Source organism: Anolis sagrei, chromosome 4, assembly GCF_037176765.1.
Source record: "Anolis sagrei isolate rAnoSag1 chromosome 4, rAnoSag1.mat, whole genome shotgun sequence".
In the NCBI taxonomy this organism is placed as follows: domain Eukaryota; kingdom Metazoa; phylum Chordata; class Lepidosauria; order Squamata; family Dactyloidae; genus Anolis; species Anolis sagrei.
Genome location: NC_090024.1, coordinates 23,384,288 through 23,410,470, shown reverse-complemented (window position 1 = coordinate 23,410,470; position 26,183 = coordinate 23,384,288). Strand labels below are relative to the sequence as shown.

Here is a 26,183-nt window from a genome sequence, read left to right as displayed (position 1 = left end):
CTTCTCTTTACCCATCTCTACTACTCCTTTCCACCTAATGCCAAGGAAGCTGTCCTGACCCCAAACTGCAGTCTGTAATCAGTAATGGAATGGATAGGTAAAGGTAAAGGTAGTCCCTTGACATTAAGTCCAGTCATGTCTGACTCTGGGGTATGGTGCTCATCTCCATTTCTAAGCCGAAGAGCCAGCGTTGTCCGTAGACACCTCCAAGGTCATGTGGCCGGCATGACTGCATGGAGCACTGTTACCTTCCCGCCGGAGCGGTACCTATTCATCTACTCACATTTGCATGTTTTCGAACTGCTAGGTTGGCAGAAGCTAGGGCCGACAGCAGAAGCTCACGCTGCTCCCGGGAATCGAACCTGCGACCTTTCGATCAACAAGCTCAGCAGCTCAGTGCTTTAACCCACTGCGCCACCAGGGGCTCCAATGGAATGGATAAGGGCAAACAAATCAAAACTTAATCCAGACAAGACAAATGCACTCCTGATCAGTCAGAAGGCAAACCAGGGAATAGGGATCCAGCCTGTGAAGCATGAAGTCACACTTCCCCTGAAGAAACAGGTTTACAGTTTGGGGGAGGGGGTCCTCCTGGACTCACAGCTGAACCTTGAGACCCAGTTATCTGAGGTGGCTGGGGCGGCCTTTGCACAATTAAACTTGTTCACCAACTGTGCTCGTTCCTTGAAAAGCTAGATCTGGCCATGGTGGCACATGCCTTAGTTATATCCCACCTGTAATTACTGTAACATGCTCTAAGTAGGGCTGCCTCTGAAGAGCGCTCAGAAATTTCAGCTAGTCCAAAGAGCTGCAGTCAGGTTACTCACTGGGGCTGGCTACATGGAATGGGGAACCCCCCTGTTGCAGCAGCTCCACTGGCTGCCTGTCTGTTTCTGGGTACAATTCAAAGTGCTGGCTTTTAAAGCCCTAGACGGTTGAGGTCCAGGTTATGTGGCCAACCGCATGCCCTTGTACAAAGCTTCCAAGGCACTGAGATCTTCAGGAGAGGCCCTTCTCTTGGTCCCACCTCCATCTCAAGCTCGGTTGGTGGGAGCAAGAGAGTAGGCCTTCTTTCTTGGTGGCTGCTCCTGTACTCTGGAACTCCCTGCCCAGGGAAACCAGAATGGTCCCCTCCCTGATGTCCTTCAAGCAGCAGATTAAAACTTTTTTATTCAGGCAGGCTTTTAAAGATGAAGGTCCTGTAGTTTTTAACTGCTTTGATGATTTTTAACTGTGTATGTGTTTAATTTGATTTTTATGCTTGTATTTTTGTATATTTTAAATTGTATACTAATGCTTTTATGTCAGGCCACTTTGAGTTCCCTTGGGGAAATAAAGCGAGGTAATAATAATAATAATAATAATAATAATAATAATAATAGAGCAGCCATCAATTACAAACTACAATTGAATGACTTTAGCAGTACTTGCAGAATAATCACACCCAAGAAGTATTGGGAAAGCTGGAACAAAGATAAGTTCCAGACTATGTTGCATATTTATTTATTTAATTCATTTACACTTCGCCTTTCTCCCAACAGTAAGTTTCAAGTTTGTTATTATGTCACAGCTCATCTTGTCAAATCAAGGAAGGGTCTAAACTCCATTTTTCTATTTAGCAAATTTGTTGAAGTTCTACAATAAACTTGATTCTTTAGTTTTAATATATAATTAGGTCCTAATCACAGTTCCAAGAGAAAATTGCTTTGTGGCTAGGGACAATCCCTCACACATTCTCATTGAAAAGATATGATATTGATGATAGCAGCTATGGACAACGTTGGCAGTTCCTTCTTCCAAGTGCCTGAACACAGAGATAGATAATGGGGCTGGTACTCAGAAACAAATAATAATAATAATAATAATCATCATCATCATCATCATCATCATCATCATCATTTATATCCCACCACCATCTCCCAAAAGAGACTTGGAGCAGCTTACAAGACACTGTGGTGCAAATTAAAGTGCCAGAGTGTCAACCTCAAATGGGCTCATTTCAGCCTACTTGAGGCCAAAGGCCTGCTTAAAAATCCATTTTTTTAGGCTGGATCAGAAAGATTCAAGGGTGGGGGCTAATCTAATCTCCTTCAGGAGGGTATTCCAGAGCCGGGGAGCCACTACAGAGAAGGTCCTCTCTCTCGCCCCCACCAACAGCGCTTGAGACAGTGGTGGAATAGAGAAAAAGGCTATGAAACAACAGAGCCAACATAACATATATCCACTTTAGGACACTTATGCACAAGAGAGACACCTCTGCCACAAAAATGGTACAGGTCCTGAGTCAAGCTTATACTCAGAACCTTTCATTTTCTCTCTTTTCTACTCGATTTCATTTGGCTTTAACATCACCTTCTCTTTGGAGTGTCAGCAAGGAGGTCACATCCTTTTGTAGTAAAGTAAATGTTGCTCCTTTACCTGATCACCTGTCACAGCTTTGAATATATCGAGCTCTTGCAAAAGCATATATATCATCCCAACCACACACGTTCTTCATGAATGATTTAATCCTCTTTCTCCCTCGTTCTGTCACCCAAGTTCCAAAACATCGCTTGTACTTACGCTTCTGGAGAGAAATCCTTTTCTTTGCAGACCTCCATCAATTTAGGAGTCAGTCTGTAAGCTTTCAGGGAAAGATATCCCTGGGAGGTTTTTATAGGATCTGAGAAAGAACAAGAGCAAAGAGGGAAAGATAGGGAGCAAATATTTATTCATGCAAATGTATCTCAACACTTTTAAATGGGGTAATTTTTATTTTCCAGTAAACATCTAAACAGTTTTCTGAAAGACATTTAATGAAACTGCAACCCCGAGGCAAAGTCATTCAAATTGTACACAAATATATTATTAAAATGTATCATCTGCTTTTCCAAAGCTCAAAGCAGCAGACCAAAAACATCCAATCAATCAAACAACATCCAACAATGAAAACAGATCTTGCAAATGAATGTCAACAAAATCAGCAATCATTTATTTATAGCATTTGTATGGTGTACAATTACAAAAAATCCCTAGGTGGCTAAACTGGCGAGTAGCAAAATCAAGAGGGCCAGAAGAAATGAGGAGTTTTAGGCCAAGACAGAAACAAGTTTTGATAAAGAAGTTGCTATGCTCTTAGAAGGATTAATACCAGTGTTGCTGGTATGCAATTATAATGATCTGATCTTTAACCTGTACCATGGAAATCTGGGAAGTCTTCCAGGGAAAAATGACATAGCAGGTGATAGTCCTTGGGAAAATTTGTGTCCTTACTGCTGTGAGCTTTAACGCATCACAACAAACACCTTGAATTCTGTCCAGCTAATACCCAATTTAAAACAAAGGAGGAAAACAATGCAACACAAGGAAACAACATTTTATCAAATATGTGGTGTGATCTGAAAAGACTTTGAGACATATATTCAGGCAACATTCCTTTGAAAGAATAATGCAGTACAACCTCAGTATCCTCCGGGTATATATTCCTGGATTTAACAGTTAGCAAAAATCATGGATAACAGTGAACCTCGTTGAGCAAACAAGATTTGGGGGACACCTCTCTACGCATTGCTAGGTCCTCCATAGCAACTCTATTGTCAGCTTCCAACAGAAGCATATTATAGTGTTGTGCTGGAGAACCTAAGAAATTCCTAGTGAAGATGTAAATGAAACCATGGGTTCCCATAGATGCATGAGTCATACTACACTGCCATAAGAGGAAAATTATATTTTTGTGTCCATGAAGACCTTATCAAAATACACTGGGTGTTGTACAAGCACATTTGACAGATTTAGAAAAAAAAACTTTTCCTAATAGAGCAAGGATTGTGCATAATAATGTACCAGTCACATAACTCAGCACTCCAAAAACATAAATTCTATCCAGAAATGAAGTTTCCAGACTAATTATTATTACAGAGAAAGGTCTGGCAAGTGTACTGACAATGCTGGGTGGAACTCAGTGGCAGACCACATGCTTTGTGTGCATCCTGCTCTCACCCCAAGATTTAATCCCTTAGTGATAGAAAGCATTCAACAAATTGAGGACATGAAGAGTACATAGGTGCCAGAGAGTACATAGGTGCCAGGGAGTACATAGGTGTATGCCTAGGAGAAGGCAGCTTCCAATTTCCCTTGGTGGTATCATTATAACAAAGGGAAGGAGGTTGGATTGGGTGGCCCTTGTGGCATCTTCCAACTCTATGACTCTATAATTCTACTTGGTTGTTTTATATTGAGTGCTACAGGGACCTGTCCAACCATCTTTATGTTGCTGTTTTCGATCATACTCTGGACTACTTCTCCAAATAATGGGCTGTCTCAATGGAATGTCCCTTATATGCTACTATAACCACAATTTACTACCTGATTGTTTTCCAGGTCAGAGTGGATCACTGTAGCCCTTCAGTTGTTGGAATGGAAAACACATCGGCCAGTTAGCATCAACAATTTACAGACGCCAAGGGAACTGTATCCCAACAACATCCATAAGACCTCAGTTAAGAAGGCCTTATTCAGAAAGCCAAGTTAATCAAGTAGTGTCTAAATAGCAGCACTTCCGCAGAATCCTAGAATCAAAATTTTGGAAGGGGCCTTATGGATAATCCAGTCCTATCCCTTGTTCAATGCAAGATCTCCAGCTAAAGCATTTCTAAAGGGTAGCAGATCAGCCTCTTTTGAAGATTTCCAGAGAAGACTCAGCCATCTCTCTAAGCAATTGGTTCAATTGCTGAACCACTCTTACTATCAAGAAATTTATTCTAATGTTCAGTTAAAATCTATTCTCCCGTGACTTGTTCCTAGAGATGGGAATTCACAAGACTGAATCTCTTCCTTAAAAAAAACAAAAAACAATATCTTCTTGCAGAAAGCTGTAGATCAGGAAAAAACTAGACTTTCCCTTGACTACTTTTTTATGTGGAGGGTGGTAGAATTGTATGATATTCAGTCATAAGAGCCCCCTACTTGCACTATCAATAATCGCAAGCCAAACACCACTTCCTTACTTTTGTGGGAGCTTCACAATGACACTGTGACCTTTCTGTGGGTCCAGAATGTACATCTGGACCACCAAGCTTTATTAGGAAAATGTTTGTCAAATCTTTCCAGTTGCATTTTTAAAAAAATAGGTAAACAGTTTTCAAATTTACACACTATCTTATAGAATGTAAAAAGTGGTATCTTTTTGAAAAGTCCATTTAATTTCTAGGATCAGGGAGTTTAACATCTGTAGCCAGATAACAGCTGAGCCAGTCTTGCCAAACAGCAAACTTTTTTTTAAAGGTTACCGTTTGTGTTGTCTGAAACTGAACACAGTCAAACCTTTAGCAATCAGTGATAAAATGAAAACCAAAATAGACTGAAACAAGTGGAAAATTCATCAAGATCTGATGATGCAATGTTTCCAGCCAGTATAAGTATACTTTAACAACTTGTTCTTTACTGTAATCCAATTGTTAACATACTGAAACAATTTTGGGGCAGCTCATAAGATTGATCGTATTCATTAGTATTTTTTCTGACAGATACTCAGGACGTTACATTTACTTCTCAGCTGGAAACTATACGCGAGCCTGCCAGATATGGCAAAACTGTGAGTGTTCAGGGAGGGGAAGGCTATAAAGCTGTTAAATTGCCTACGGTTCTGATACAGCACAGAACATCTGGTCTGGAGAGCTTGAGGAAACGCCATTAAAAAAAAAGTCGGCGGAAAAGAAAAAAATCTTTGTGCTACGAAACAGTCCAGGTTTTGTACGCTTCTGTCAGATGCATAAAAAGGAGGTGGAAAGGGGGGGAGGAAGACTTGGCAAGTTACATTATGATTGGCCAGTCACGTAGGGACCCAGACGCTCTAGCAGGCAAGAGTTTGTTAAGACATCTGGTCGAGCTCCACCATCCCCTTCCATGCAGGAGGGGGAGCAGCGGAGGAATAAAAATGAAGCAGCTACTCCAGCATTCCAAAACGTACACATCAGGGCTCTGATAGCAAGAAAAATAAACAGAAAGAAGGAAACCCTGTCTAGACTTCACTGCTGCTGAGGCTGCTGCAGACACAGGGTTGGTATTTACTCGAAAAAGGCCTGCCAAAGCTGCTCTTACAGGCAAGGAGATCGAAGACAAAAATAGCCCTAATAAGATCAAGGGGGTGGTGGGTGTAGCGTCGTGGGGCTGGGGTAGAATAATACAGGAAACGGCACACTAACCGTAAATGAGAACGACAGATTCCTCGATCGCATGCTGGTAACTGAACTGGGAGTCCAAGAGAGCCCGGGTGACAAAGGAGCCATAGTAGGTAGACTGGTACCAGCCAACGTGAAGGTGATCGATGTTTACGTGGCGGAGGCTTCGCATCATTTCCATCTGATATTGCACTGGGAGGGGGAGAGAGAGACACAGAAATCAAACACCAGACAAGATAACCTTTCATTAATAAAAATCCCATAGTTTTTCCTGAACAATACGCTTAATTAAATTCGAAGGCAATTTGCACTTGTTTGAAGAAATCTGCCCGGAGCCAACCCAAGAGCCCCTTGAGGTCCCTGAAATGAAGGGCAAGAAGGAGAGTTCTTCTGTTTCTGAGATAAACTTTCATGTTTCAGCAGTAGGTTTGCTGCTTTGATTTCAGATGTACAACAAAGGATGGCTTCTCATTTCTTCTCAGCGTTGTTTGTTCCGAAGGAAAGACTGTACGTCAGGGATTTATATCCCTAGCATCTTCAGTTAAAAGGAACAGGCAGAAAATACAGGGAAAGGCTTTTGCTTAACACCCCACAAAGCTGCTACCAGTCAGAGGAAACCAAAAGGGGATAGATAGATAAACTGCCTGAGGCTGGTATAAAGAACCCATTCTAGCTGGTCGAAGCAGAGAAAAATGGCAAGAAGATTCAATCCATTAGCTGTGCTGGAAGACCACTGGAAGGACAACTGCACTCTGCCTCCCTTAAAATGATCATCATACCATACCCAGGTTATAGTTAAACATGGATTTCTCTCTCTCTTTCACACATGCACACACATGTATGGGCATGGTCTATCAGTTCAATAAAAAGACTACAGTAAGTCTTTGATGGAGCCCCCGGTGGTGCAGTGGGTTAAAGCACTGAGCTGCTGAGCTTGTTGATCGAAAGGTCGCAGGTTCGATTCCGGGGAGCGGCGTGAGCTTCCGCTGTCAGCCCTAGCTTCTGCCAACCTAGCAGTTCGAAAACATGCAAATGTGAGTAGATCAATAGGTACCGCTCCGGTGGGAAGGTAACGGCGCTCCATGCAGTCATGCCGGCCACATGACCTTGGAGGTGTCTACAGACAACGCTGGCTCTTCGGCTTAGAAATGGAGATGAGCACCACACCCCAGAGTCAGACATGACTGGACTTAATGTCAGGGGACTACCTTTACCTTTACCTTAAGTCTTTGATATCTGCTGGAGTTTTGTTCCAGGACCCCTCTTAAATATCTAAATCCATGGATTCTCAAGGACTATTATATACAATTGCATAAAAATGATGTCCCTTATATAAAATGGCAAGATCAAAGTTTCCTTTTGGGGTTTTTTTAACAGTTTCAAGTTGTGGATGGTGGAATCCATTGAAGCAGAATCCATGGATACAGAAGGCCAATTGTAATCCCATTCAACGTATCTATGCCTTAATGCAGTGTTTCTCAACTTTCCTAATGCCGCGACCCCTTAGTACAGGTCCTCATGTTGTGGTGACCCCCAACCATAATGTTATTTTCGTTGCTACTTCACAACTGTAATTTTGCTACTGTTATATGAATCGGAATGTAAATATCTTATATGCAGGATATATTTTCAGTCACTGGAACAAATTTGGCACAAATACCCAATACACCCAAATTTGAATACTGGTGAGGTTGAGGGTGATTGATTTTGTCATTTGGTAATGCTGGAGTTGCTGGGATTTACAGTTCACCTAAAATCAAAGAGCCTTCTGAACTCCACCAGTGATAGAATTGAATCAAACTTTGCACACAGAATTCCCATGACCAAGAGAAAATACTGGGAAGGTCTGGTGGACATTAATAAAGTTGAGGGGAGCAATAGAGTATGGTTGTATAGTTACTCTCCAAAGGCGCAATGGAAAAGTCAGGTTTTAAGATTCTTTTTAAAGGTTTCTAAGGTGGAGGCTTTCCTAATGTCTCCGAGCAATGAGTTCCAGAGTCAGGGGGCCACAGAGGAGAAGGCTCTCTCCCTTGTGCCCACAAGGCAGGCCTGTGATAATGGCAGGGGCAAAATGAGGGTCTCCCCCAAAGACGGAAGAGCTCAGGCTAGTGTAAAACATATTCCCCTTGAAAACACAGTTTTTATGATACCAGCCTTATTCGGTGTCAGGTTAAAACTTCTAATTTTAGAAAGCTTTTATGGCCTACAGGTCATGGATTGACTAGGCTTCAGACCTTCATTTCAGTGTGTATACTGTTTTATGTTTTGACATTGTTATTGCTTATTGTGTATTTTCTGTTTTTGAGTTTATTTTAACTGTTTTGTATTGATTATTGTTATGGCTTTTGTTTATTGATGTGCTGTGGGCTTGACCTCATGTAAGCTGCACCGAGTCCCTTGGTGAGATGGTAATGGGGTACAAATAAAGGAATATTATTATTATTATTATTATTATTATTATTATTATTATTATACGGCTTTCTTCAAACTGTCTTGTATTATTTCAAACTGTTTCAATTTTTTGTTTTGCTGCCTGAACTCCTTCCTGAGATCTTTTCATAGTTGATCATCCACATCCACAGATTCTTCATCCACAGATTCAACTAAAATCCAAACTTTGATTTTGCTATTTTGTACAAAGGATGACATTTACTATGTTATTGTTTATAATGGGACTTAATGAGGAATTGATCCTCAGCAGACACCAAGAGCTCTCTGTACTATAAGAGATAATTAAAAATAAATAAATAAACCAAGCCTCCAGACAGAAGGTGTTCTGGAACCTGGTAGTCAAAATGGTATTTTTTTCCAAGCTTGCCAAATTATCTTTTGTGATGTTTTAAAATATAATACAAAGAGAAAAGACACTATATTCGTGTTACTTATGGATTTAATGTAAGGACTGGTACACTCCAGACTGTGAGTTTGATTTCTTCTGGCACTTCAGATAATCTCAGTGCATCATCCTGGAAGCTGTTTGGATGGGACTGCTTTGATGTGGAAAGTAACCCAAAACAATTTACTAGGCTCTAGTAAAATAAGTTTCATTCTGTAAAGATTTTTTTTCCTGGCCAAAAAGCATACCTGTTTCATCTGAAAACCATCTACCTGCCTCACAAAACTGTTAAAATGATGACTTCCACGAAGTATGAAGAATAAAGGATATCATCTTTTCCTATATGGGAGCAGCTGCTGCTTTTATCTCAGAAAACACACACACACAAACAAACACTATGGTTTTTGGTCCTCCTTGTTCCTTCATCCACCCTTCTGGCAATAGCCTGCTTCTCTTGACATGTGTCCCAACTATTAAATGCCTCTAGGTCAAGCTTGCGTGTTTCCATCTGAGCAACAGCCACGCTCTCGACATGCTAGAATGGCAAAGCTAATCTTTGTGGGTTATGCCTGTCCTCTCTCCTTGCCAATCCCTTCCTTCAAGTGTTCTCCTTTTACACTGTCAGCTTCCTCCTTTGCCTATGGCCCTCGATTCCAGCGTCTTCTCCAAGGGGCTCACAGATTCAGCCCTCAATGCTGACCTTCTTGTGATCAGCCCCAGCATTGCGTCCAACTCTAGTCTGAAACCTGCCAGGATTCACACTTCGGCTGCCCACGGGCTCGCTTCCTATGGCCCAGTGCTAACAGTCTCTCTCTCCTTCTCAAGCCAAGAGCTATAAAAAAACTTGGTTCAATTCAATGGATACTTAGCAAATGCTGAAGCGTGGCAGCTGCTTTACTATAAAGAATAAACGTATCCCAGTTAGAAATATAGAATCCTGAATGAAAAAGCATATATTTGTTTTAGAACATTTTCTCTTTTCCACGTAGCCACTCCTTCTGTCCTACTTCCACATCAGTACGTGTGTGTGTGTGTGTGCGCGCGCGCACGCAATCAATAAAAATTCTGGTGAACACAGTAATGTGTACATATTTTGTACACATTTCTCCTGAATACATGCATGTATACAACTTGCTTTTCAACAGTCCATCCTTTCAACTCTTCTACAGTGGGCCCCGAAACTCAAACATTGGATACATGGTCTGCCTTTTTGTCATTGTTTGCACAATGGTTTTGTGATTATGTGATACTTTTTTCTCACAGCCAACTCAGAAGCTTTTGTTCCTCCTCCTGCAGTTAACTCAGCTACATCTTTTTCATTTAAGTCATTTGTGGTGCAGTGTGTCTCTTATACAGTACTGTATATTTGTACTTATAAGGTAGTATTCAGGCAGCACTTATATTTGCCCCTATAATATAATAAATAAAATGTATATTAATCATTACAGCATGTTTAATAATTAATATACATTTTATTTATTATATTATAAGGGCAAATATAAGTTTTGTTTAAATACTGCTTTAATCATTACAGCATGTCACCTCAGCAAGTAAGAGTCCAAAAGTGGCAGGTTAAAACCTGGAACCTCAAGCCATGGCTGATATCAAATGAGAGACTCTCCCCTGGGCACACAGAAGATTGGATAACTTGGAAGGCACTAAACAGATGCAGAGCCAATCTTAAGAAATGGGGCCACAAAGTGCAGCCTACAACATGTGAGTGTGGAGAAGAGTAAACCACAGACCACCTATTACAATGCAGTCGGAGCCCTGCCACATGCACAATGGAGGTCCTTCTTATAGAAACATCAGAGGCACTCCAAGTGGCCAGCTACTGGTCAAAGGACATTTAGTATAATGAAAAGGGCTTTTTTAAAAGTGTTTTTTAAAATACATTACAAATGTACCCTCGGTTTGCTTCTGATATGATAAATAAAATAAATTACAGCATGTAATATATTACACTACACACACATACACATATATGTACAGTTGGCACTCCATATCTACTGATTCACCAATTCATGGTTTGAAAATAATTTTAATATTTTAAAAAATAAAGTTCAATTTTAACGTTTTATATAAGGGACACCATTTCATTACCCCACTGCATAAATTACAATTTGAACACCCGTGGATTTTGGTATCCAGAGAGGCCTAGAACTAAACCCCAGCAAGGGGACCACTGTGTGTATGTATAAATCTCATTTATCCAACATAAACAGGCCAGCAAAACGTTGGGTAAGTGAAAATGTTGGATAATAAGGAGGGATTAAGAAAAGCCCATTAAACGTCAAATTAATATTACAAATTAAGCACCAAAACATCATGTTTTACAACAAATCAACAGAAAAAGCAGTTCAATACACGGTAACATTATCTTGTAAGAAACATTTATTCTTTTTGCTATTTCACATCACATAGATGCCTATTTTTTGCAGTCCCTTTCCATTTGAGTACATAACATGCTTCTAACCTTTATGTTTGATTTCTCCACTTTACAGCACTCTTTTCGCACAAAGAATGGCATTAAGAATAAAAAGCCTAACCTCTGATTTTGTGTAGCAAGGAATTTGCCCCAAAGAGACAACTGTACTTTTATAGGAATATACAGAGTATCCTTTTAATGTCACTTATCTGAATGAGCATATGAATATTGTCTAGTTTCTTCCATCATATTATCCATTTACCAACTAAGAGAAAAATCCACCTATTATTTCAAGCTGAGGGTCAGAGATGTGTGGCACCTCCATCAGCCCTGGCTACTAAAATCAATTATGAAATGATTGTGGGATTTAATGTTCAACAATATCTGGAGGACCACATTATATCTGTAATTGAATGTGGGATAACCATTGCTTTTGCCGTCATTATATTGAGTTAATCTAACGTTTACAGTTTTGGAGGCATAGTGTTACTAAATAGGAAAGAAATAGCACATGGTTCAAGAGCTGGCTCACGCTGTCTTGTGTTTTGTTGTGAACACATTGAGGTACTGTTGAGATACCAGGGTTATCCGAAAAGTAAAGTTAAATGGCACACAGGGAATTTCTCGGGGGAAGTTGGTATCAACTGCCATGTAGCGGAAAGCCTGCAGAAGCAAATGAGAAGTGCCAGTCATCAGTAGCTCATCGACTGGCATTGTGGTAAAGGTTAGAGATGTGTGTCTTCATTCAGTTTCCCTCCAAGTGCGAAGTTTGCACTGTAATACGCTATCTAAATGCTAAGGGCGTGAAATTGCGAAATTGTTTCAGTTTATAAAGAGGACGTAATGTCAAGACAGCATGTGACAAAATATGTATGGAATACATTGTGGAATACATTGTGAGACCACGAAGAAACTTCACATAACTTGTTTAAGTAACCATGAAGTAACTATTTCAGTTACTTAACAGAATTACTTCTTAAATTCTTAAGCTATTTTGGGCAACGGATCTGTAATGATGACCAGTAACTTTACCAAATATTTTTCCAACCTTTGTGTTTTATTCTGCTCAGTATTTTACAAATCCTACCTTGTTGGTTCAACCTTACAAACCTGATCTGAACAGGACAAATAGCTGTTTGTCCAAAGCTACCCCAACCAAGAAGGCATTTGATCTTTTCTCATTTCCAGACCCAATACTTTATCTACTGTTCAGTGACATCCTTATATAAAAAGGGCCTTTGAGGTATATGCTGCCCTCCTGTTTACAACATGTTTATGGGTCTTCTGTTCAGCAACATGTTCATAAAAGAATGGTGCAAATTTCATGGTTTCAGAGCCCTGACAATAAATTCAATTCACTCTCCAACAGCTGAGCCATCCCTCGATCTGGAATTTGTGCTACAGTTTAAATAATTAGTTTTACGACAGAAACAAGAACGTGTGGTAAAGGCCATCAGCTTCTTGCCCACATAAATAAGATCCAGACGGAGAATGGAGACAATTAATACATTTTATATAATCTTTGCACACACTCTTCCAAAAGGCTAATTAAATTATTGTTAACTATTTCCAGAGCGCAAATGAAGACAGCTTTTGTGTGTGAGACCAGTATGGGCCCTTCCATGTCAAATATGCAAAAAGTTAAACAAGTTAAATATAGGCCCTGCAATTAAGAAAATGTTTTTTTTAAATAAAACAGTACAGCACTTAGAAAAATGAGTTTATTCATCTTTAATTTTTCTTTCACTTAAGTTTTACATTTTAAGTAAAGTCATTTCGACAAGGACAATTGGTATGTGTGGTTTTTATCATTAGCCCTTTGATTGGGCCAGAGACACAGTGCCTAGACCACCCTGTGTGAGAAGACGCTTTTTGTTCCCCCTCAAGATTTAATCCTTTTAGTTTTCCCAGATTACAAGTATGAAAGCATGCGAGGCTGTCATTTTGAACAACAACAAATCCCAGGATTCAGATTTGACCAATGGAGCAAACCGATACTTCCTAAAGGTGAAGAATTTCTGGAAACGTTGAAACCCAGAAAGCAGGGTTAGGGAGGACACCGAAAAATTGGTGAAACTTGAAATATATGGAATATTGAAGCTTATTTGTAGTATGATGTTGTATGTCTTCAAACTGTTGTTTCCAGCTTGTGGCAACCCTAAGTAAATCTACTACAAGACTCTTTGACAAGATTTGTACAGAGGAAGTTTGCCATTGCCTTCCTCCAGAGCTAGGAGCATGCCACTATTTGGCCAAAGTGACCCAGTTGATTTCCATGAATGAGTGGGAATTCCAAATTCAACAATGAAACCACTCTAGCTCTGACTCTTTGAAAAATTCTCTATTAATGCAGCTATGGTCAGGGGTGAAGGGGAGCGGCAATGCAATTACCTCTCCAAAATTAGAGTTCTGCCCCACATTCCATGAACATTTCCTTCATTGCCCAACTTTCTAACATTACAGTAATTTAAAGCTTCAATTGAGTATTTAGAATTTACTTTAAGTACACACACCCCTCCCCCAAAAAGGCAGGCACAGAGACCGACGACTACAATAGAGCAAATAAGGTATTATGAATTTTCAGTATCTCATTTTCCGTAATCCTGGAAATGTGGGGGCTGAGGGAGCCAACCTAACTTTTCTAGGAAAGAAGTTCCAAAGTATAGGATCAGTTAATTCCATATTCTTAAGGGAGGGAGCACCACTGCATCTTTTAAGACTGTAAAGGATTACATACTGAGATTTACACAAGCAAAGGAGCCACAGACAAAGGACAATTCATTCTAGCATCTTGTAATGCAATTAAACATCACCAAAGTAGGCAGGCATCAAATCAATAAGAAAATAAAACCTGTAAAATCCTGTAGCGCTAGAATACTGCAGTAGTTTGTGTGTTGGAATAAGACTCCAAAAGACCATGGTTTGAATCCCTGCTCAGCCACGGAAACCTACTTCATGATGTCTCTCAAGCTTTAAAGGATGGCAAGGCAAACATCTTCTAAATAAATCTTGTCAAGCATATAGGGTCTCCAAAAGTTGAATCAACTTGAATACACAAAATAAAAAGCTCTATGACACATTCTCTAGATTCATGATCACTGAGCAACTTTTGACTTATGAAGCCACCAGATACTTTAATAACTTTCTCCTACTGCTTGGTACAAAACTAAAAGAAAAATTGTGATTAGTGCTAATAGAAGCATCACAACAGTGACCTTAGTTGGGATTGCTGGATGATCTTCTGGACTGCCTTGTGGATAGCTAAAAATAACTCTCAAAGTAAGTATCTAGTGATTTTTCATTCAAGGTCATTTATTCTCCACTCATAGCAGTAGCGGCAGAAAAACAAAACATCTTGATGAGGATTGCTGGAGAAGGGAGATACTTTCACCTTTAATTTCCCATCTCTGAGCACTAAGAGGCATGAAAATATATGTGGAGATATATGTCTGTTTGTATGCATCCAGGCAATCTGTGACCATGAATTAAAATTGTCACATCTTCTTAAAAGCTCCTATAGCTTTTTAGGTGTACATTTAGGGATAACCCTGGATGTGCTGCTATTGATCAAAGCTCTTTAGGACCTGCTTATACCAATGGAATAGAATTAAACACAGGCTTATCTTCCCTTTGAAATCAGAGGGAAGTAACTGAATTTCACTTTGGTTTCAGTTGTGCTTTAATCTACCTACTTGAAAATGTTGGATACTTGTGTTTTCATTGAACAGAACCTTAAAGAGGAATCAGTGAAACTTCTGATAATTTTAACACAATCCCAAATGAACACACGTATTTAGTAAAGAACAAGCAGGTCAGATTTTATTGAAATGAACGAGATCTCTATCTAACTTTTCATTATATTTTCTATTTTAGATGAAAGCTAGGATTCTTGTATTCTTTCTTCCAGTGGGATATAGCTCTGTTAATATAACAAACTAACATCTTAAAAGTAAGCCATGGATGACGAATGCCACATGAAGGCAAGGCATACTAAAACCGCAGTATGGGGAATAACCCAAAGGGGAACAGTAATAGGCTAAGTTTCATTTCTGCTGCTCTCCAATGACTCAACAGCACCAAAATTTCTGAATGTATAATAGCTTTTTCTAAATGGGGGTTAAATGCCATAAAGTCTTGCAAATACATAAAAATTGTCTCCCAGACTCTTGTAGTTCAGCAGTGGCAACTGAATTGGAGTACCTGAAGTGCTGATTGAACATATTCCACTGGGCACTTTCCAAGATCCATCAAGATTTCTATCCAGCAAAAACACACCATTTCAGTGTACGCCTACCCATGACAAGATTTATTGGCCTTGATCTAATTTACCAAATGTTGATAAAAGTGCTTGCTTTGCCACATGCTGCCCACTCGCCTTTGATTATTAATACTGTGATCATTAATACTGTGTGAGATGCTTTTACAAAAGCTAGCTCACAGCAGTGTCCTTTAGCTTATCTTGGGAGTTCTTTATTGAGGATTTTAAAAAAAGAAACAAGAACAAACAAACAACAATCACTCTTAACGAATGAAGAACAAATAGGGGGAAAACAAGACTGATTATTAGACTAGATCAGGGCTTCATAAATGTTTTCCACTGTGACCCCTTTCCATTTGAGAATTTTTTATGTGACAACAAGTACCGTAGTTACTTGAATCTAATGCCTAGCTTTTTTGGCTAAATTACCTTGGCAAAATTGGGGTGCATATTAGATTTATGTCATACAGTAATCTTAGTGTTAAGCCAAAACAAAAGGGGAAGCGGCTTTAGGAGCTGCACCTGGAGCTCCTCTTTTGAGGGACATCATCTCTAACTAAATAGCCAGAGCTCAATGCTATGCAATCCTGAGATTTGTAGTTTGGTGAGGCATCAGCACTTTTTGGCAGATAAGGCTCAAAACCTTGTCAAACGACAGCCCCCAGTATTCCATAAAACTGAACCAAGGCAATTAAAATGGATTCATCCTACAGCATAAATGCATCCTAAGGTTTTCTTCGCAATTGCTAGAAGCTGTGGTATTCTAACCCAATTGTTTATAATGAAGGAATTCTAAGTAGGCAGCAACAGTAATCTGTACCTTCTTTTTTGGCCAAATTACAATGAGTGGACTTTTTGCCACTGCAAATGGCATTTGGCAGGAAATACACTTTTTGGTTTCAGGGTTTTGAAAATTGAGGTGCTTGTTAGAGTCAATGGCGAATTAGACACGAGGAAATACGGATATAAACCATAGCTAAATAAAATAGATATAGAAAGCATTTACTAATAAATCAGCATTTGCAAGGCTTTCTAAACAGCCATATTCACCCTTTATAATCATCATCATCATCTTTATTTATAGCCCACCCCCTCTCCCCAAAGGGTCTTAGGGTGGCTCAAAACACAAATGCAATATACATAATATCAAACAAAAGATTTGTTATGAAGTATAGCTGAAGCATTTTCTGCAGAGTTAACTGTAAACACTGAACAACAGATTCATGCAACTGTCCAAATGTTTTGCGACCCCAACATTAAGTGAAGGAGTCCTACAGTTGGCGGGTTGTCTATGTATGTGTATATGTTTGCAATGTATATTGTGGATGTATTACAATTTTAAAATGATATATATATATATACACACACACACATATATATATATACACACACACACACACATCACGGTTTAAGAAGCAGTATGCTATAGGACAGTGCAAAGGTAGCAAGGAGGTGACATTTCAAAGTTTCTTTTTGGTATTTCTTTCCAACATAAATGTTTGAAGTAGAATCTAAAAAGATGCATGTCTAGTAAGAATAATCAGTCGTTTAATAAATATAGAAACAAAGGCACCACCAAGTTAAACTACAATGCAGAATAGGAATTTCCCTAACTCCGAAATCTGACTGCCAGGTTTCAGAAAAGTCAGCAAACAAATCACTACTCTTTGCTTCCAAATAATCAAGTAAGCATCTACCCACAATTCTATTTGGGCCTTGCAGGACTCTTATTAATACGTAGTGCTGAAATCGGAAAGCTGGTGCCCTTTAGATCCTTTAATCTTCACTGCCAGGCTGGCCAATAGTTTTAGACTATGCGAATTGTAGACTAACATATCTGGCAGGTGCCAGATTGTCGCTGTCCTTGTCAGAGTTCACCTCTCCTATTGGAGAAACACTTACCTTACTGACGATCCAAATTATTTAATGATAACAAGCCATCAACTCTGGTTAAGTCTACTGGGCCATATAACAAAAGCCGATTCACACAAAACATCTGCATGTGATTATAGGCTCTGCTAGATGATCATGTTAATCCCTTTGGAATGAGCAATTTAATGTAGAAAGCACCATGAATAAGAAAAGAACAATTCCACTGGACCAAACTAAAAGTGTATGTATCTATTAAGGATTTTTTCCTCTCCTAAGTGGCCAACCAAATGCCTCATTTGAAATCATTAAAGCAGGACACAACAGCAGTAAGCCTCTCCCTTGTGAGATATACTGCTTCCGATACCGAAAAGCATTGTGACTGCTAACTATCAATAGTTTTCAAACTCCAATTATTTAATTCTCAATGTAAAGCCAAGCAAGGTGGAGGTTTGAAGATTTCGGCAATGGTTCCGTATGGCAATCTGAGGCAACAGTCCATAATAGATCCTAAAGAGCCCCATTCCCATTCTCAAGCTGACTTTTTCTATTCCACAATACATCACATTCCCCATATGTATATCTAGCAACGTGTAATGTACACAGACTGCTGCACTTGAGTTGAGTGACCTGCATTCAAATTACTATTAAGTCATAAGAGCTTGGACACCTACTGAGTGTTCTAAGTTTCATTTTAATTTTTACTTATTCAATTTGTCTTCTGCTCTTCCCTAGGTTGACTAACAATCTATATTAAAAGGTGCTTTAAAATCAGTTCTAGATTTCCTTCTTTAAATTAGAGGATTTCACATCAATCTTCTAAAGCCCCTCCTCTGTTCCCAGTATTATGAGAAAAATAGGTTGTAAGGCATATATTATGTTGAGGATGCTTTAGCTGGAAATCCTGCATTGAACAGCTAGATGCAATGGCCCTTTGGGTACCTTCCAACTATATGAATACAGGTTACATCCAAACCAGGGTATCGGATTAGGTCTACAAAACTAGAACACGACATGCTCCTCAAAGAATCATAGCTTAATATACTGGCTTCCTCCAACCTTGCTGACCAATGCTTTCCAGTTCAGACATAAATGTGAATCCATGTTTAGCTGAAGACAACCTCAGTTGATTGCAATGTATTGACAAATATGAAGTGGGGGAGTTTTAGTCAAAGCAGGTACATTTGCCAAGATGTTCTTTAAGTGCACACCATCCTTGCATAGAGACTCTTCCCATCTGTATTTTGTCCCATCTTGCCATAGAGAACCAGGTTAGGTACTACTCCATCCCTCCCTTTTCAGAAGGTACCCCATTCACCCATCCTTGGGCCACATATAGCAAACTATATATCCCTCTGGTTCAGAGTTTGTGAACTCCATAACCAAGCCCTTTTACACTATACATCACAGCAGGAGGGAACTCCTGATGGTTGGACAAAAGAGCTTCCTTCTCTGTGCAAATTTTCAGTCAAGACATGGTTCGTGTAGGCTGCTGGGCAAAATGCTGATAAAACAAAGGGGCAACACTTATTTGGAATAGAGCAGCATCATGAAGGAGAAAACGTCCTAGTCCCTACAAAAAGGGGTATTATCTGAATATATCATGGTTTCAAACTAAGCCACTTTCACAACATCATATGAACTTGACTGGGAATTCTATGAAAAGATTTCAAACCAGGGTATATAATATTATCACAGCTGAAAAGGAAAATTGCTCATAATAAAACTGCAGATGAAATGCTCAATATTCTTTACAAGCAGCTAAATTTAGCACCATCATATATTCTGCTTCACTTGCAAGGTACAACTAACTTTTTACATTCCCATAACTCTGAACAACATTCTAACCAACCATTCTACTTGTTTATAAAATGATAAAACAGGGTGGGGGGCAGCTTTAGAAATAATTTTGCTGCTACAAAAGACATGTTTTTAGTTATATGCAAGCATCAGTGTACCCTGAATATTAATTTTCTTCCACATCATTTAGCATACACAACAACCCAGGATGCAACCTAAAGAAATATTAAACATCTGGCAAAACATGTCATAAACTGGAAGTTCACAGCTGCTGCTATATTTAATTTCTCTTCTCTACAGCTATAAGATTTGTTCACAACTCTGAATAAAAATATCTCTTGATCTAGAGAATTCTATCCACCAAAACAAGCAACTTTACACATATAGCTGAAATAAATTGACAAGTCTTTATATTTTGTTTTTCTGATTACATGTTCAAATTAATTAAAAAAGAGGGCAAATTATGTTTGCAACAAATTATGTATGAGTCTGAAAAACTAGATGAAGCAAATTGATGAAAAGAAAAAAATGCATAATTTCTGTTGTAAATTTGACAGTATTGTACAATGAATACAAAACTAGTGAAGTTGTTTCATCAGAAAATATTTAAATGTCTTTTAAGGGAACTGATAAGCTTTACTAACAGTGCACTACATTTTATTTTTTAATATAATTATAATTCTTACTTTGAGTTTATAGCAAGAAACTGGTATAAATATTGCAGCCTTTTAAAAAGGCCTTATACTACACCTAGCTGATTTAAAAAATTTGAGTACAGGCCCTGAAACCTGTGGAAGGGAACACACACTTGCATTTTCAAACAGCTGTGAAAGATCATTCCTCTAGTGAAATGAAAATCCACAGGAAGTTTAAAAACATAAAGGATATAAAATATTCCATCATCTCACACTGTCAGCTACTTAAGGCCGTATTGATGGGGAGCAATGTTTCAAACATACAGACCATTTACTTAATGAACCAGTGGAAAAAGAACAGAGTGTAGTAGAAAAGCCTATCACAAATGGAAGGAAATCGAACAGCAAAGAAGACACTTAGTGGCAGCCTGGTTGGTGTAAGGAGATTTATTGTTATTATATGAAGGTCAAAATGAAAGTGAATGAGTGTGTGTTGAGCTTGGTATAAAGTGTGCACCATAAATGTTGTTTATATTATAGTGCAATCCTATCCACGTCTATTCCAGATGACTTGAACATACTCCCAAGTAAATGGGTTGAAACCTACCGTATTTCATTGAGTAATAGTCACCACTGTGAAATGGTCACACACACACCCTTTGGGGGGTCCCAAAATTGTATTTTTGTTTTCCTCACATAATACTCACACCCTTGATTCATCAATCCATTCATCTGCCCTCCCAATGTCCCACACACCCACTTCATTCACTCTTTCTGCTGCTCACCAATCCACCTATCCAGTCATTCATTCAATCACTCACCTGGTTATCCATCCATCCACGAACCATCCCGTTCCAGAAACATCGCTTCAGGTGCTGTTCTTGGAAAGGGGCGGCCCAGTTAATAAATTGATTGTTATGTTATGAAATACGGTAGAACCCTAGAGTTGGAGTATGTGTTAGAAGTGCAGATCTGCACCCAAGAAGCCAAGAAAAAGGAAGTGAGTGAGGTGCAATTCTGTGATACAGAATTGATCTAGAAACTGTTATAGTTTGCTATAAATATGTCCTATGTGCTTCTTTCACTTACCATATATACCTGTTTAAAGGTTGACCTGGTTTTGAAAGGATAATAAAGTAGATACTTCGTGAACCATCTAGAAAGGGGGCTCCGCAATTAAGTCACCACAATTGAAAGTATCCTCTCTAAAAGAACCACCTAAGATGTCTCCTATGAAAACCTTCCATGGAAGACCTTGAGGGCCAAAAGTATGGCTTTTGATATGACCCATGGATAAGCATAGGAGCATTACGCAGAGAGGGGAAGTGCTAGGACCAACTCATACAGCCAGTCGCTCCTGGCTGCCATCGTTTTCCTGCACAGACATCCATAAGGGTCAGAATCAGCATGGTAACATGGCAGCAGAGAGAGTACAACAAAACTTTATTGCGGTCACTGACCAGCACAAAGCAGGGCACAAGCGCCCTGGGAAAAGGACAACTCCCCAGTGAAGCAGTTATTTAAAAGTAGATTAGAAGACAGTTTAAAATCACATTTTAAAACACAGGTTATTGTAACAGGTATGGAACCAAGAAAGGGGGGGGGGGAGAGATATTGATAGGAGGGGACAAAAACACTGGGGGTGGGGCAATAAAGGGGAGGGGAGGGGCACATTGCAAGTCTAGTAGCATTTCAGCTGTAACATGTTGCTCTAACTACATTCCCAACAGGGTGTTGTCTTGTGAAGTCAATCATTATCCATCTAATTTTAAGTGCAGCAGCACAGAACTTAGCAACACTGTAAGTTATTGTAGTGTTAAAGTCCGAAAGAAGCAGGAATAATATTTTTCACTGCGCCCTGGGTATGTTAGAAGCCATGGTGTAATGAGATTACTTCTAAGAACTCTGTAGAACACGCTTTGAAGAAGCACATGCTCAGTTGTTTCTACATGATTATACTCACAGGGACATAGTCTCTGCATGAAGGGGGCCTTCCAATACCTCCCCTCCAATACAGCTAATGGGAGGGCATGGCATCTTGCCAAGGTAAAAGCCCTTCGGTGTTTGGGCACTTTCAAGTCTGTTAGGTATGCCATGGGGGCAGTGAAGTATCTAGTGGCTTCCCTAACAATAAAGGCTGGGGAACAGGCTAAGTCAGACTGGCGCTCTGTGTCCAGGATCCATTGCTTAATGAGATCTTTGGCTTGGTCCCATCTCATGCTTAGCAATTGTCCTTGGGAGAAATCTAGAGTTGCGACTTTTGCTGCCACTGTTTCAATCCATGTGGACTGGAAGTCGTCTCTCGTGGTTAGGGCAAAACCACATGGGGAGAAGGATAGGTGTAGCCAGTAATTGAGCATAGCTGTCCATATATTCTCACTTCCACTTTCACGAAGCCTGTCTCCAATCGCAGAGTGGCATTAGAGACACATTTGGGAGCCTGTAGAGCTGCTCTTAGGAATTTCAATTGGACACGCTCTAGTGGGGCAAAATTTGAGAAGGGTCCAAGCTGGGCTCCATACAGCATTTGTGCGATTGGTTTTGCTTCAAAAAGTTACAGTGCCACCGGTATAAAGTAACCTCCTCCCGTCCTGAGATATCTTAAGATAGTGGATGATGCTGGGGAAAATAGAAGGAAAAAGGAAGAGGGGCCGACCAAGGGCAAGATGGATGGATGGTATCCTTGAAGTGACTGGCTTGACTCTGGGGGTGGCGACGGTTGACAGGGAGCTCTGGCGTGGGCTGGTCCATGAGGTCACGAAGAGTTGGAAGTGACTGAGCGAATAAACAACAACAGGTTGGATGCTTGCCTTTTACCATTCTACTCAGAGAATACAGTCGATCTTTTTTATTGTAAGTGTTAAGGTTCAGTACTTGTAATTGTTGTGCTATTACCAGTATGTTTATTTACACCCCACTTTTTCTCTCTCTTATTATGTTTATTTGTACCCCATTTTTCTCTCTCCATAAATGAGACTCAAAGAAATGTACAACCCATGGATAAGTTGACCTGGTTTTTTGGGTTCAATATTTTGAAAAAACACATACATTAGTATATAGTAGTTCTTCAAAGCATCCTTTTTCAGAGTGTGTGTTGCTTTTAAACAGCAATTTGCAGTGTCAGGGCACAACAGATGCACCATCCCTTAAACACCACAACCCTAGCAAGCACAGTACCAAATTATATGGCATTTCTTAGCTGTAGTAAAACAACGACACCATCCTTACTCACTCAACATTTGTATATGCATCTCTTTGGCAGAAGTGCCACTAATGTGGACTGCATCACATTTTTTTTCTTTAATGCAAAATAACAGATGGGAAGAAAAAAACCACAAAACAGCAGGTATTTTTTATAATGTTTCACATCATATCAGGTGGGATAGTACAAAAAGCAATACAATAACTAGATGCAAATAAAATAACTAAAAAAAAGTAATAACACAAAAGCAGCTAGATTAAATTATATATAAAAAGCTTGAACTGAAATAAAGGAGAGCCATTTGCCTAATGTTGAAAGGATAATAAAGCAGATATCTAGTGATCTCATCAGGAGAGGATTTTTCACAATTAAGGTACCACAATGGAAAGTATCTTCCTTAAGGCAGTCACCTAAGATGTCTCCTCTGAGAAGCCTTCCATGGAAGACCTTAATTTGCAGGTCCCTATGTACATATTCAGGTACCTGCATGTAACTATGTAGGAAAGTGGCTCCTTCAATTTCCTGATCTTAGTTCCATGAGCAAATGACTGGCAAAGTCATACCTCCAACTAGACCACATTCTGGAATGTGATTATTGCTTCCTGCCCTTGCATGGGTCTTCTCGTTAGATGGCTTTTCTCACTTATCTCTTTCCTTTCCTATCAAATGTTCATTGTATATTGATTTACTATACTGTATTGTACTGTACTGACTTGTATTGCTTTATTTATATCCTGCCTTTTACCTAAAAGTGGAATTCAAATTACTTGGAGAGGAACACTGCTATGGTAAGGCCGTATTTTGGGTAGCTTTTAGGCATTTAAGGGTCCCAAGGGCTGCATGCATCCATTCTTGTTTTAAAATCAAATGTGCGACACATCAATATTTAAGTAGGTCAGAAGAGTATCAAAATAAAGGTTCAAGCATGAAACAAAGCTGATGAATTTCCTTTTGTGAAAATGTCTTTAAAAGACACCTGTGATCCATTGAAAAACTTCTTCCAAAATATATCAGGTTGCATTTTCCTTATGATTTCCAATTTGGTGGCCAAATCTCCAGATCTGTACCTTTTAGACATATTGAGATTAATTGAAGATGTGGGATTCTCTGTTCTTACCTTTTCTTTCCATTTTGCTATTCATACATGTTCAGTAAGAAACGTTGCAGGCAGCTGTTATTTATCTTGCCTGTTGTGGGCAAGCACAAGCAAACAGCTACAATGAGACCTATCAAAGTAGAATCCTATTCTTTCCCAGCTCTGGACTTATTGCATTGTTTATTAGAGCCACCCTTCTGCAATCTCATCTGAATGCCTATGTTTCTCTAGCCTCTATGTTGCTGATGTGAATAAAAAGCCTGCAACTAGATAGCAAATAGAAGGAAAACGGCAGGCTGAGTAGGCATAAAAACCTTTGTTAACTAAGGAATGTCTGTATGTGTATGGCTTTACAAGTTATTAGATTTAAAAAGTTAATTTGTCTTTTAACGTTACTTTTCCATTTTATTTTGTTTTGGTGCTATGTCAAAAATGATATAAATCTTTAGCTCCTGGAGCAAAATAGTGCCTCTATGGTTCTCCCATCCACTTACTGGAAACATGACCAAACACTAAACTTACTTTGTAAACTCCTGTTCATGTTTCAGAAAGCCGTCGTTTTCAAATCCCTCTTAAAACCTCAAATGGGTCTTTCACCAGAGCTCTCAGTATGGTCTTTAAAAAAATATTAGAAGCAAACATATTTTGGTTTTGTAAAATTATCTGTGCTTTCCCTCAAGTCAAGTTAAGGGTTACCAGCCTATTTTTCTTAACACATTCCTTCTCAGGAGATTACAATACAAGCTACCATTTTTCAGTGCTCTGGCACGGTGGCTCGCCGAGTAATAAATTACACATTGTTAGCAATTCAGCTACTTTTGCTTCTTTTGTGCCTTATTAACTTGGATCAATGCCATCTGGTTCTCCTGATTTATGGCTAGTTACCTTCCTTTCCACCTGTAGGCCTCCTATATCAACTAGTCTGGACAGCTGAGCTTCTGCTTACATTCCTACAAAAACAACAGATTTACCATCTGGGGATGGAATCCACTTGTGGGCCCATTTCCTCAGATTTAGGCTTCAGAGTTTGGGTTACACCAGCTGCACCAAGAAGACTGAAGGCTGTTGGCCAGCAAGACTTTCTAACAACTCTTTTGCAGGTCAGAATTTTTACAAGCACCTAACTTACACAACCACCCTTTAATTATTGGAGTAAACTACTGCCACTTCCCCCCAAAATGTCTTAATCTGAAGAACCCTATATCTAAAGAAGCCAGAATTCAATTTTTCATTTCAGTGTATCACTATGAGAAAAGTGAGGAGTCCCCATTCACATCTGCAACAGTACAAATGGAATCTGGGCAAACAGATGTTTAGTCAAGATCACTAAAATGTAGTCACTAAAATCCCTGCCTTACAAATTACTACGGGATAAGGATAAACCCACTTCCAGTCCAACATAAAGTGAATTGCATGCATCCATTTTCTGTTCATTCTGATCAGTGTTAAAAATCTTCCATAAGAGACTAAATGTGTTTTACTGCTCCTGGGTATACTTTCCTTCTCTGAACAGAAGCAGAGTAAACAAGCCTGGCTTTGAGATTTATTATTCAAAACCTTTCAAGAGATTTAATGAAATAGTCACAACTACTTTGAATTTTATTCGTGACTTTAAAAAAACATATGCCTGTGAGATAATCCATCAAGATTTGGAAGCCAAAAATAAATATTATATTTTATACTTTCAGAATATATTTTAAAATATGGATTTTAGCCTTCATGGTATCAAAACACTATTTAGAATAAGGTCACAGAAAAGGGGAGTTATGTGAGCGCTTGAAGCACCTTGTTTCATTCCCTGGACCTACTCCAAGGAATCAACTGTATCTCCATTACTTGCCACTAATTCCAAACCAATGCATTTTTATGGTCAAAAGTTTTCTAATCCATTGAAAAATACA

General features: G+C 39.2%; 1 protein-coding gene across 1 annotated transcript in view; it reads right to left on the bottom strand.

Moving 5' to 3' along the window:
- The window catches only part of EIF3H (eukaryotic translation initiation factor 3 subunit H), a 79,816-nt gene that overhangs the window by 15,058 nt on the left and 38,575 nt on the right, over positions 1-26,183 (bottom strand). The window contains exons 3-4 of the mRNA XM_060775805.2: positions 6,183-6,350; positions 2,563-2,662 (exon numbers count right to left, since the gene is read on the bottom strand). Coding sequence (XP_060631788.1) covers positions 2,563-2,662; positions 6,183-6,350 — 268 coding nt within the window. The remainder of the gene's footprint in view (positions 1-2,562; positions 2,663-6,182; positions 6,351-26,183) is intronic.